Genomic DNA, 14027 nt, shown 5'->3' on the forward strand with positions numbered 1-14027 from the left:
GTTGAAACTTTTCTTTCCTTACTGGGTCCCTGGGCTCAGCTGCCAGTGGTCAGAAAACTGCAGCAAGTTTGAGCTGTTGGAGTTGCTTTCACAGACATTTCCTCCAGTGGAAATAGGCAGAGCTGCTGTGCTCCTATTTCTGAGATAGAGCTGGGCTTGGCTTGCCTTACCCTGTTCTTGGTGTGGGACTCTTCTCTGGGTAGTCTCTGAGTTCTTTTCACTTACAAAAATATTCTTAGTATTTTCTGCTATACTAGAAAATCTTAGATGCTTTGTGTCTACACTGTGGGAGGCCTTTTTTCCTTTGACTTTTACCATTTTATTCTCAGTTATTGAATATTTGAGGGAGATCAATATTTAACATGGTTAATTATCTTAAAATTTTAACCAACCCTAATTCAATAAATGCACATTTCTTCTGGTGTTATATCTTTAAGGCTTGTTTTCCTATTAAAAAATATACAAAGTCATAGTTAATTTGATGACATTGAAAAATGTATAGTGATACACAGAGTAATTTTGTATCTTGTGTACATTATGTCTTAGTTGGTAGAATTCTCTAAACAGTAACTTCAAGAATAATTACAGTGATGCACACTCTCCAAGTTACCAGCGTCACTGTAAGCATGCAGAACTCAGACATCAGCTCCTCCAGGAAATTATGCAAACCCAACATAAACCCTCACTTCCACTCTCCTGTTTTTACAGCTGTGACATTCTGCCGTGTGTTTACCTTAAGATGACACCTGCATCCTCTTCCATGGCCTCCTTGGGGTCCGTGAATTACACCAGGGAGCCCTCAGGCCTTGGACTTCTGTTCCACTTTTCTTAGCTCATTAGGAGTGTCTGTGTTCCGATTGTCTGTACTTGAATAGTTTAAAGATGAGGTACCCAATGAAGCCTGGCTGCAGATCCAACCCGAGACACGAAAATCGTCATTCTGATACTGTGTGCCTAGGAGCTGAGATTCCGCACTAGAGAGAATCTCATTATAAGCTTCTGTCTCCTCTCTCACATTCTTTGGGATAAATGATAATAGCGACTTGTGTTTATGTAGTGGGCTCCAGCTTCTGGGATGCACCTGTGTGTCCCATTTCACTTGACTGCCACAGCAAAGGTGAGCCCAGCAGCTGGGTGAGCATTCACATGTTAGGCATAAGAAAACAGTCCCACGAATTCTAAATTTTAACGGATTTATGAAATTCTAAATTGGCTGTTTTTCCAACTCCACTCTGTCCTTTAATAACCAGATGCTGAATATTTCAACTTCCCCTTCATATTTGAATTCACAACTAAGGATCAAAAAACCAAATTTAAGCAAATAATGCTATTTAATTCTCTCTAGTTACAAATACAATTTTGTAAACTTAATGTCTGAAATTCAATATTTTTATTAACTAGTTATTTCATTTTCAGTTTAGCAAAAGCAAACAAACAAGAAAAACTTACAAATAAAGATTTTGAGCTGGGGAATTGAAGTATTTGTTTTAAACAGAAACTTAATTTTGAGAAATATTTCCTAATCCAACATGACCTTTCTTTCTCATTGCTAATCTCTTTATTTTCAATGTTTTTTTTTTTTTAATTCTAGTTATGTTTCGGCTTTATGACACAGATGGGAACGGCTTCCTGGACAGCTCGGTAATTTTTTCTTCAAATTTCTCTGAAAATTGCAAAACAGTTTCTTTTTTCTTTTTCTGTTTTCTGTTGGAAAGAAGCAATGGATACATTCGTAGTTATCACCATTAGAAGGCACACCTCATAGAATTTACGTCTGCTCACACAGAATTTTTGTCATCTGACCAGACAGGAATGTGAGCATTCTATCCAACGGTTTTGAAAACCAATGACTTTATTTCTACATTAAGCTTAGGAAACGAGGAGAATTCTAGCCTCATGAACAAAACAGGCCAGAGTTGAAACCACGACTTAGAAAAGCAGGAAAACTGTTTGTAAGATTCGCCTCTAAGGAAAAGTACTGAGTAAGCATGTAGAATCTAAATAGATTGTGAAACTGGTTTATAATTTCCCTCTCCTATAGCATGTTTACTCATAAACACAGTGTAGTGGGTTAAATGGACTTACAGCTTGATGTAAGAAATCTTTTTTGACAAGATCTCATGTAATTTTGTGTGAAGCTTTCATTGTATAGCTTAAGCCAGAGTGAAAGGAAGAGTACATCTGAATGATAACCTGAAAGGTTAAATACTTGTTTCATTTATCCTATGTGGGAATAAATGGTGGTTTTCCAGGAAGTAGAAATGAGACACCAGTGTGCACATGAGTACTGAAGTACTGCATGCTGCCCTCAGTTCTAGTCTATCTTTGCTGATAATATGTTTGGGGTCTCCAGGAAAACTCTAAGCAGTAATATAAGCATTAATGCTGGAGTTGTTTTAGGCATTTCCAAGTGTGTGGGCACATCAAATTCTGTATTGTTGTGGTGGTGGTGTTAGCGGTTGAACACAGGGGAGCCCTGAGTAGCACACAGGGAGGGAAACGCACACAAGCTGATGAGCTGGTTTGTCAGAGGGCTTTTCTGTTCACCTGATAGAACTTGCTGTGGCTCAAGTAGACCTAGGTATTTACTGTATTTATTCGTGTATGTGTTTATGTGCATTGCTGCTATGGTGAACGCGTGGAGTTCAAAGGACAGCTTGTAGGTTTCAGCTCTTTCTTCCACTAGTTCAGGTGGTCAAGCTTGGTGGCAGAAGCCTTAACCTGCTGAGCCATGTTGCCACACAGACTTTTCCAAGGATATTAGCGACGTTAGACATATCCTTCTATAGCACTAAGCAGAATAATTAATTACGTGCTTGCTTCTCCAGAGGGAAGAAAAACCCCGCAATCCTTACTTCAGGGAATGAACACCACCATGAATTGACACCGTGACTCAGTGACTCTCTAGGTTTAAGCCTCAGAGTTCCTTTGTTCTTCTGTGTATTAAGCTACACCTAGAAATACTGAAATACAGAATGAGCTTACTCATTTTTTCTGGTGCCATTTAACGGAAAGGCATTTAGACTTCTTATAGATGTTTAAAAATGTTTATTGTATCATTTATGTCTACACTAATGCAAATTATATTCTAATATATCTAATACAGATTTGTTTTATGTAATGTTTCTTTTTAATTAAATTAAAATGATATGTCTCAACTAGGCTTTTAGCCATGGGTTGGCAGCTGATTTGAAAATTTAGTCAAGTGCTTTTTTTTTTTCCCTGGATTTTGGCCATTTTAAGGGAACATATGTAGCTGATTGCTGCAAACACTTATAACTAGATGCCCAATATCAAACACTGACTTCAGAATAAATGGATTTGTTCATAATTAGTTCTTAATTTTCTTTTTTCTCTTTTATTTAAGTTAAATTCAAGATATAATCCAAGAGTTTGTTTTCTACACAGTCCACTAACTTCAGTATATTTCCTTTAATATCTATCTGCTTAAAATTTTGCCTTCTAAAATAATTTACATTGATATGTTAAAGATCTCACAGTTCACTATTTAGAAGCAAAACAGAAAGAAAACTGTTGACTTGAATGCTGACTGTATCTCACACTAATAATTAATGATTACTGATTATTTTCAATACTCTGGTGATGGGATGAATGTATTCCTTATGATAACACATACTATCTTTGTAGTAATCATGAATTTGGCTAAGTTAGGATTTCCATTTCATTTGTGAGGAAACTATCAAGATTCATAAATGATTCATCCAATTGACATGCCCATGAGATAATCTATGAAGCACAGGTTCTGTTCTTTGATCCAGAAGCTTGAATTCCTCCACAGAATTGAGCAAAGGTGGAGTGAATGAGAGGTTAGTAATTCCACTGACTTGTTAGCAGGCATTGGAGTTTTTCAGTCTTTAATAAGTTGACTTCTATTGTATTTTCTATGACAACATTTCTCACATGATATATTTGTTAGTCATATTTCTTCTTGGAGTAGGGTAGCTCTCATTCATTACTCAAGGGATCTCTTGGGTCCCCATGAGTTAACCTCTTCTTACCATATTACTATCTTTATCTCATGAACTGTGACCAAATGTGACAGGGATTCCAATAGAAAAATCTTTGATTTTATATAATTTCAAGCATCATCTTTATATAATTTTATACTTAAACAAATACCACTTTTTAAATAATGTAACTTCTACATTATAAATAAACAAATATCTTATGAAAAAATTGTAATTGTTTTTCTGGTGATAGCTGGGGAAAAAACAAGCTTTAGGTATATACATTAAAAAAATAATTCAAATTCATTTAACCAAGCCATATGTATTCACTGGCAGTTGGTCAAAGAGCTGAGATTAGGACAGAACATGAAAATTTAAACTAAAATTTGACCTTCTCAGCAAATAAATTCTGCATATGCTTTGCCTCCAAACCTTGACCTCACAGCACCTTTCTAGAGAAGCATCCTGAGAAGCGGATAGCACAGTCAGTATATCTTCTCAGTGCACAAAAATAAAAATAAACCTCTCAGTCATCTGCCCATGCTTCCAACCCTCAGGACTTCCAGTCACTTCAAATATCACAGCCTGAGAAAACACAAAAGTACTCCTGTTTTCTGGAAAGCATGGCTAGATGAAAGCCCTGCTCGGTATTGTGGCGCCCTCTCCTGGTGAAACTAAAAGGCAGAATGGATTATAGAAATCTATAATAGCTAATAAAGTTTAGATTTACCTACTCTTTTCTATGTTGTTAAAAGGTATCTAAATAACTTCTATGTATGTATATGATTTTAGGAAATTGGTTCATATAACCATTGTTATATGAACAAAAATACTCTAAATCCAAGACTAACCAGTTCTTTTCTCTGTCTCCCTCACTCCCTCACATCCTCCATTCCCCCTCCCGCCTATTCCAGGAATTAGAAAATATCATCAGTCAGATGATGCACGTGGCAGAGTACCTTGAATGGGATGTCACTGAACTTAATCCGGTAGGCATATGGGTGGGTGAAGTGTTGTCTAATTTGTTCATGGGCTATTTCCTTTTTAGTGTTTTTGGAATCTGCATATATTATGATCATTCATTTTTACATTTTGTGACTCAATTATTATGTCTAACCAGAAGTTGAGTCGAGTCTGCATGGGATGATAGGGTACATATGGTGTTTTGTAGGCAGTGACCTTGGCTTTCTTCCTCCTGGTTATTGTGTTTTGAATAGTGAGGTTACATGCATGGGGGTACGTGGATGCTGCTGATGAACACTGCCGCCGAGGTCCATGCTACAGAAGAGGCTGCTGCATTTATACCCAAGGTGTACTGTGCTGCTCCTGTGCATGTGCTATGTAGTGCCTGTAATTCTTGGGTGCACTCTTTTATTTATTCCTTAGGTGGGTGAACTGAGATCAAAATATGTTGAAACTGCTGCTCAAAGCTCTACAGCTAGATAAAAACACAGCCAGGAAATTTTTACCAACTTGTTTAAAGAAATTATGTTTAAAAATGCTTCTAAGAAAATAAAGATGCCTTATTATGTATGAATTTATAAAACTCCAGCATCATTAAAATGTATTGAAACCTTCCCTTTTAGGAAATTTAATTTTATACATAAATAACATTTTGGGAGAAATTGATGGAAGACAGTTGCCCATTTTATTATTGAAGCCCATTAAGTTTATTAAGTGTCCATGAAGAAAGCAATTCTGTTTTATTTAAAAGATCTGTATACCATATGAATCTGGGAGGCTTCTTTATAAATCACCACTCACATTTATACAGCTACTACCATGATAAAGATAGGACACTGAGGCCGGGCGTGATGGTGCATGCATTTAATCCCAGCACTCAGGAGGCAGAGGTAGGCGAATCTCTGTGGAGTTCCAAGCCAGCCTGGTCTACAGAGCGAGTTCCAGGACAGCCAGGCTGTTACACAGGGAAACCCTGTTCTGAAAACCAAATAAATGAATAAATGAATAGATAGATAGATAGATAGATAGATAGATAGATAGATAGATAGATAAAAAAGATAGGACAGTGAGGCAGAAGATCATCTGCTTTCCCCTTCTGTCTTAATCAAAGGGAGGAAAGGCCTGAGTCCTGTGAAAATGGTAATGTAATTCTCCCCACAATTGAGACTTCTTCCCATTCTAATTCAACTGTATTTCAATTTCACTTGTTTTATGGTGGAAATTTGCCTGCTGTGCTCACAGCAGGTGACACTGTCGTTCACAACTGTAGTTTGTCTATGGAGTTCAAGGAATTGGTGAATTGTGTATTGAACTTATTAAAGAATTCATCTTAGTATTCTACTGAAATCATTTGATTCATTAGAAGTTCTGTTGTTCCTTTTGATCAGAAAAAAAGTGAAATACTTCTTTAACTTTCTGTGACAAGTGTTCAACTATCAGTGAAGTCTGCTTATTCTTGTGGGAGCGAGTGAAGGAGGGGATCTGTTTTCTATCAGTTTTCAGAGCAGAAGTGGATACAACCAACTTCCCAGCAAACATAGTTGTGGTGCCTAGTGCTGTACCAAAGTGAGATATGGATGTTGCAAAGGAGGTAACAGTTGGTGGCTGGACAGTTGATTGAGACTGCTATCTACTGGAGATCACAAATAACAACCATGGCATTATTTCTTCTGAGCAATCCTGATATGTTGGCCTCCCATCTGGACGGTCCAAATAGTGGAGTTAGGGAAACAACCTTACTTTGAACACATGTTCGCTCTCATAGCTCACCACCTCATCTCTTATCCTTTAACATTCATAGGCCCTTTTTAGGTCTGTACAAACAGAGCAAAGTGACATGAGGTTTGTAGAAACTAACAGGAAGACCAACATGTCCTTAAAAAGAACATTTGCTGAGTGAATCTAGGCTCTACCATTGGGTTTACTAAGCATACACTACTAAAGTATGAGGCAGAGGACAGTGGTGCATGGTTTCAGTCCCATCGTCCTGGTACTAAAGAAGGGGAGTCATTGAGCCAACTTGAACTAATTACAGGGACCCTGCCTCACAAAGCCAAAAGACAGTCAGAGGGTTTATGGGAGAACTCTCACTGTGCCTTGTTCTTTTCTGGTTCTTTGCTTTGGTAGGATCTCATAATTTAGTCTAGTGTTGCTCAAACTCGCCATCTTCCTGTCCCCAGGTCCTGATGCTGGCATTTCAGGTTTGTGCCATCACAACAAACTCAGTTCTTCTAATTGACCATCTCTACTCATCTGTTGATGTACCCCCCCCAAGAAGCATAGTGTTTTAATCAGAAATTATGCCATTTTATCAAATTCTAAATCTTTGGTCTTTTGAATTCTAAATCATTTTCTTTTGAAGATAATGAAATAATGATGGTGGTGTGCCCTGCTCCCCAAAGTCTTCTTCTTCATCCAGTAGATCTGGAAAAAAAATCTGACAAAAGACACTAAGCAACCAAGCAGAATGCTACGGAAATACTACTTATACTTCCAATTCAAGGATCACATTCATAGCATCTTTTTACATCTTTGTTCGTAAGGTGTTTGTATGTATTTTCCCAAACTTCTTAAAATGTCCATATTGTATAAAAGCAATATATTCCTTGCTCTTCCATTTTTTTTTTTACTGTATTTACCTTCCATGATTTTCCTAGATTGGAAGCTTGCTGCCATTCACAGCAACCAAGGATAACATAATTGGAACTTTTGTATAATTTATAATAATAATCACTCAAACACTAAAACACTACATGGAACTTTCTGTATATGCCAGCGATCTTTAACTTATAATACATTGTCTCATTATATCTTCACAACCCTTTAAAATAAGTATCCACATTATCACCACACTATAAAGAGGCAACTGTATCACAACTGCATATTGTTGGATATCACTTGCAAGCCATCTTCAAAGAAGTCTAATCAAATGTGATCAAGTCGTTAAGTTTGGGCTCTGTTAAATTGTTATAGGCAATTAAGAACAACTTAATTCCCTCACCCATTACTACTTAACAAAGAATTATTTGAGCTCTTTGCCATGATGTTAATTTGCCCAGACACTTTCTGGCATATATATGAACTTAAAAAATGATCTTGAGGAAGTAATTAGAGACTACTTTTATCCTTACATTATAAGTACCTTTTAATTTTCACTGTGCTGCTGTTCCTTGGAAAAATAGTTTAAAAGTTAAGCACCTGTTGCTAAAACTTGATCATCATAGAAAAGCTTGGTTCTAGAAATCATAACAAAGTCAACTATCTTCCCAGTAACAGGATTAACATTTAGTTACAGACATTCTTTTCCTACTCTCACTCAGTTTCTAGTCACAATATAGTATAACCAGTTGGAGGCAATGGTCTGTTAAACTATAAGGATTTTAAAAATCAATTCTTTGCATATTTTTCTCATCTCCTTTTTCCAGATCCTCCATGAAATGATGGAAGAAATCGACTATGACCGGGATGGCACTGTATCTCTGGAGGAGTGGATTCAAGGAGGAATGACCACTATCCCTCTTCTTGTCCTCCTGGGTTTGGAAAATGTAAGCCTTTGCACTGAGGAGGGTGTGTGGCTAGGTCTGTGAGATGCTCTTTAACAACATTTGATGATCAGTTGTCTGGGCCATTTTTCTACCATTGAGCATATAGTAAGTTTCTCAACTTCTAATAATACCACCATGTGATTTTGTAAAACACAAAGCCATGTAAAATGTGTTGCACACGTGTATGTAGGGAATATAAATGGGATTATGGCTTAGGAGTATCTGTAGATGTAGGAATACATAAATGGGCTTCAGTAGACTGGCATTTGACTAATTTCCATCTTGATCTAGTTTACTGCAGTAAAGTCCAGCCATCAGGTGATTTAGATTAGGACCTTCCAAACGTACCCCTTTCCCAGAAATTAATGTCATAATTTCAAAGCTAAAATTTGGATATTTTAAGTGGAAGTGATCATGTAGGAGGAGAGGAAGTGTGGGATGTGGGGGATGTGTGGTTGTCAGGGGCTGGTGCGGTGGCACAGTGGGACAGCACCTGCCTAGCACACCTTAGGCCCCGAGTTCCAACCCGAGCTCCACAAGAAGAAAATCAAAAAGCAATTGAGGAAAGAAAAAAGAATTGACAAGATATTTTTATTTGGAAGTAATTTTTTATCAATCTTAAATGGTATTTTATATAAATACTTTGTAAAATTATAAAAACATTGTATTATTTAACTACAGATCTATAAAATTTAAATTTTTAGATAGAGTATTTTTAAAGAAATAGGATACTTTATTTTAATGTGACAGTAACTGGATGACAATCTTTTGATTTTAATATCTTAGCAGTTAGTTATATGTAGTTTATAACTGTATTTCAACATTAATTCTTTATGTTTTTGGTGCAGAAAGATTATTGGAATTTAACGGAAATCAATGGGGGGGGGTACTTAGTCATCGGGACTGTGTTCCCAACGATAGCCACTAGATGGCAGGGCGACATTGCTTAATATGAAGAGAGCAATTGATGGGATTGGACATTTTTTCGCTGTGAAGAACCATTCTAAAAGAGAAATTTCACTTCTTTTAGTTTTTTTTTTTAATAAACGTATAATGCAACCATTTAAAATCAATTTTAATTAAATGATAACCCCTGTAAAACGTAATCACCATAAACTACACGGACTAGCGAGATAAGCAGAAAAGACAACTTAGTGATGAGAGACAGCCACTGTTTTTCGGAACTGAAACTTCACTTCCTTGCTGCGGGCAGGTACTGTGTTCTCTCTCACAGAGGACTGGATTCATGATTCTCTGTGTCCCCTCCACTTCCACCCTGCTCTTTGGCTATTAAATTGGGAATGTGGGTGCTTCATCTTGAACTTGGGCACTCATGTAAAGGCTGCCTTGTTAAACTGTCCTGTGTGTTCGTGCAGACTGTCCGTTATGACCTGGGGGAGTAGATTCTAATCGGCCACGTGCTGAACATCATGTATATTCGAAAGCGGCGGCAGTGTGCTAGCCACACTGCCCCGACAAGACTGGCATCCTGGGAGAGCGCGACTCTCACGCAAAGCACGGCGGCACTTGATGACTTCGTTGTACTTTATTATTTCTCAGCACACTTCCAGGAGCTTCCCCATTTTCAAGAGTGTCTGCTTTGCTTCCCAAACCAGAAACATCATTCCTGGGGACCTGATACTCACTAAATTACTGGGGAGTGGCTGCCATTTCTTTTCCTGCCCAAGAGTTTCTACAAACTTCACAAAGTTCAAAATCAAATAACCAGAAACAAAGTATTGTAGTCTCACACCTGTGAGGGGAAATTCAGAGCTTTGTGAGTTTGAGAACCACAAAATATTTATACCTGAGAGTTATGTCCTCCCTTTTCAGGATTCACATCACTGAATAACGTTTTGGGGGTTTTTGTTTCTTTGTTTTGTTTTTGTCTTCTGGGTAGCACTTTTTCTTAATTTTTTTTTTTTTGTTTCCATCAGGGAATCATTTTTTTAAAGTTTTTTTTTATTAATTTTTTTATTTTTATTTTGCAATACAATTCAGTTCTACATATCAGCCACGGATTCCCTTGTTCTCCCCCCTCCCGCCCCCCTACTCAGTTTTATTAAAAAACAAACAAACAAAACCAAACCCTGAAACTCATGTCTTCTCAGGCCATTGTTATACAAGGCTGCTTGAAATAGTTAATATGTTTCATCTTCGCTTTTTTTTTTTTAACTCAAAACTTAGAGAACAAAGTTCTCTTCATTACATCACTGTGCCATTTCAGAATAGTGTCCTTGCGAAATCCTGAGAGAAGTCTAAATTCTCTCTGTAGGTCTTAAGGCTTTGAGCAAGGTAGAAGAGCTTGCACAGGATGCAAGAACACTGAGCGCTGACCTGAGGAGTCTACCTGACCTCAGATGTGGCTCCGGCAGTACTGAGAACCAACCATGAGCAGCTGACGGCACTGATTCCCAGCAAGCATGTTCTCCCTGTCCACTTTCCTGACAGCCCCACAAGAGCTGTGTGTGCCTTTATTTCCCCAAGCCCCAGAAGCTGATTTAACACCAACACACTTTATGAGCCATCCAGAGGTACAAGAGATGCCCACAGTTGAAGGAAGCTCTCAAGTTTGTGACAGGACCAAGGCTAACATGTTTTAAATTGTCACTGAACAAACATGGTACTCTTTGTTAACAGTTACTGCTTCTTTAGAGAGTGGAAACTGACAGTAAAGGGTGTTAAATACATTAGGTCCCAAGGCTGCAAGTCTTTATCTAAACTCCCATCCATGCTGTGATAGGATAAAAGCAATCACAGTTCTTGTATCAATAATTGAACAAAGCTGTGGTTCAATAAAACTTTATTTACAAAAGCAAGTTACTAGGCAGATTTGACCAGTGCCATGGTTTGTCAGATTCTGATCTGTTCTGTCACTGTCTTGTTTGTTTGCTTGTTTTGTTTTATTTGTAAGGTCTGACTCTGTAGTCCTGGTCTGGCTCAAACCTAAAAAGATCTTCCTTCCCTCTTGAGAGGCAGAGAAAGGAATCTAAGCCTGTGGACACTGCAACTGCAGGACAACAACAGCTAGATATCAGAAGGAACAGGAAAAGGTGCAGGAGCAGAGACACCTTCAGACGGACAGACAGCCGAGCTTTCCTTGACTAAGGAGGTTATCTTGTGATAGGTAGTTAATCTCTCTAGAAAAATGAGAAGAAACAGTCCTGAACATGTCTGTCCCTTGCTGACACTTCAAAGTTTGAGCATTCCTTCCTTCAGATGCCAGAGATAATAATGCTTCAATTCTGAAATCTATGGTCTTAACATTATAGTAACATATAATTTATAATTATTAGCACTAAACATTTTCATTATATTCTCATAAAATATTCCCACCTACCTAAACAGTTGTCTGCCTGAAATAAGAAACTTTAACTCCTCTTAAGAAATTATTTAGAAATTATTTAGTTTTAGCCAGGCATGGCGGCATGGGTCTCCACAGGCCTTTAACCCCAGCACTCAGGAGGCAGAGTGAGACTTTCAGTGAGCTTGAGGCCAGCCTGCTTGACACAGAGAGTCCCAGGTTAGCCAGGGTTATATAGTGACAGCCTATGGCAAAAAACAAAAATAAAAACAAAAGCAAAACAAACAAAAATAATTTATTTTATTTTAAATTTATTCTTTGGGAATTTCATACCTGTATACAACAAAAGATGATCAGATCCTGCTCCACCCTCCCCTAATTTCCACCTACATTTCCACTCAGAGCAATCCTCAGATGCATGGGAACAGGGCCACTCATGGGAGCAAGGGTAACACGCCAGCTGCTGCAGTCCCGAAGAGTGAGTCTCTCTCCTTAGTACAGTGGTTCTCAACCTGTGGGTTATGACCCCTTTGGGGGTTTGACCCTTTCACAAGGGTCACCTAAGACCATTGGAAGACACATTATGACTCATAACCGTAGCAAAATTACAGTTATAAAATAGTAATATAAATCATTTTATGGTTGGGGGGGTCACCACAACTGGAGGAACTGTATTAAAGGGTCACAGCATTACGAAGGTTGAGAACCACTGCCTTAGTATTGGAGTTAAGGATGAGATCTCACGGCCTCCCTCATCCACGCATGGATTTTGGCTGGCTTGAGCTGTGTGGTCTTGGGCAGACAAGCACGTGTGCTGTGAGATCATGAGTACAATAGCTATGTCAGGTCCAGACGACTGTGTTCCCAACACCCCTCCCCATCACTTCCTCTTCTTCACTGACCTATGAGCCTTTCGTGTCAGGGATGAAGATGCCCCGTTTGGGACTGAGCACTCACAGACACCTATTCCAACACTGACCAGTGATTGATCTCTGTATCCACGGCTGCCCGCCTCATAAAGAGGTGTCTCTGACGATGGTTTATAGCAGGCCTGGTGTCAGGTACAGACATAAATACTTAGAAGGCAGTCTCACAGCATGACCAGTTAGCACACTAACACTAGAAGGAAGACCCTCAACTTTGTGACTGTATAAGATATAGCCACATTTAGCCTGAGCTGCATTTGGAGGGAATGTTTTCATTTCACTATGTGGCTTCAAAGAAATACTGTATTTAGTTTTATATGTAATATATATGACGCCTTTGATTAATAAAGTTTAAGGGCACATTTTTCTTCATACTTTTGCTTGGATTAATAACAAAGAAAGGATGTGTTCCCTGGTGAGATTTTTGAGTGACAAGCAGTGATGTGCTTTGATTAAACTAAATCATATTTGGAAAAAAAACCTGATATTCCACATTTCAATTAAAAATTTTAATTTGGTGAGGAATTTTTTCCCACTCTCTATACATGGATCAATCTATTCAGAAGTTGAAAAACCAGACAAGATCCAGGAGTCCATTACAGGTTATTGAATGAAAACTATTATTTTATTATACATTATGATATGGCAAACACTTTGATTGGAGCCCCAAGGATGACAAGGCCCTGTTCTGACTACAGAAAGTACAGTCTGGAAACTAGCAACCAACTGTGACTCTGCCCAGATGTTAATACACCTCTCTGAGTTCTTTTTGCCCAAACTTAATATGGCCCATTTTTTGCCAAAGAGAACAGCTTTTATTATAGTGGTATAATTTTTAGAGTTACTAGACAAAATATACACTACATTATAATGGTCGCTCTCTAACAATGGAATTAACTTACAACAATAACTCTTCTTTGTATTCAAGGCACTTGGTGAGAAGTGGGATTGGGGGGATTCGGCATGGGATGTCAGTAAAATATCTCTTTAAAATCTTTTGAAAATAAATATCATTTAGAGCAGCCCTAATTCATCTGAACAGTGCCTATATCCTGGGAAGTGCTGAGGAAAAATACTAAAACTTTCAAAAACTATACAATAAACAGGCAAATAACCTCAAAACCAAAGGGCATTTCTTTTTTAATTGTTTTCCACGTGTTTGACTTTTAGAGAATTGAAGGTTGGGGAAGTCTACTGAGAGCTCTTCCTTACTCTGAACTTGGCCAGCAATCACTGAACAGTCTTCCCTGTCATAGACACAGAACAGTGTCACATCTGGTATAGAAATGAGGGAGGAAAAGCAATATTTTATGAAATAAAG

At 38.0% G+C, this 14027-nt stretch overlaps 1 protein-coding gene across 6 annotated transcripts in view; it reads left to right on the forward strand.

The window, feature by feature from the left end:
* Window positions 1-14027, forward strand: part of Dgkb (diacylglycerol kinase beta) — a 632546-nt gene that overhangs the window by 128422 nt on the left and 490097 nt on the right. For all 6 annotated transcript variants that reach the window (XM_059279660.1, XM_059279662.1, XM_059279664.1 and 3 more), the window contains 3 exons: window positions 1592-1641; window positions 4883-4957; window positions 8357-8476. In XM_059279660.1, coding sequence (XP_059135643.1) covers window positions 1592-1641; window positions 4883-4957; window positions 8357-8476 — 245 coding nt within the window. The remainder of the gene's footprint in view (window positions 1-1591; window positions 1642-4882; window positions 4958-8356; window positions 8477-14027) is intronic.

The sequence above is a fragment of the Peromyscus eremicus genome, chromosome 14 (genome assembly GCF_949786415.1).
Source record: "Peromyscus eremicus chromosome 14, PerEre_H2_v1, whole genome shotgun sequence".
Lineage (NCBI taxonomy): Eukaryota > Metazoa > Chordata > Mammalia > Rodentia > Cricetidae > Peromyscus > Peromyscus eremicus.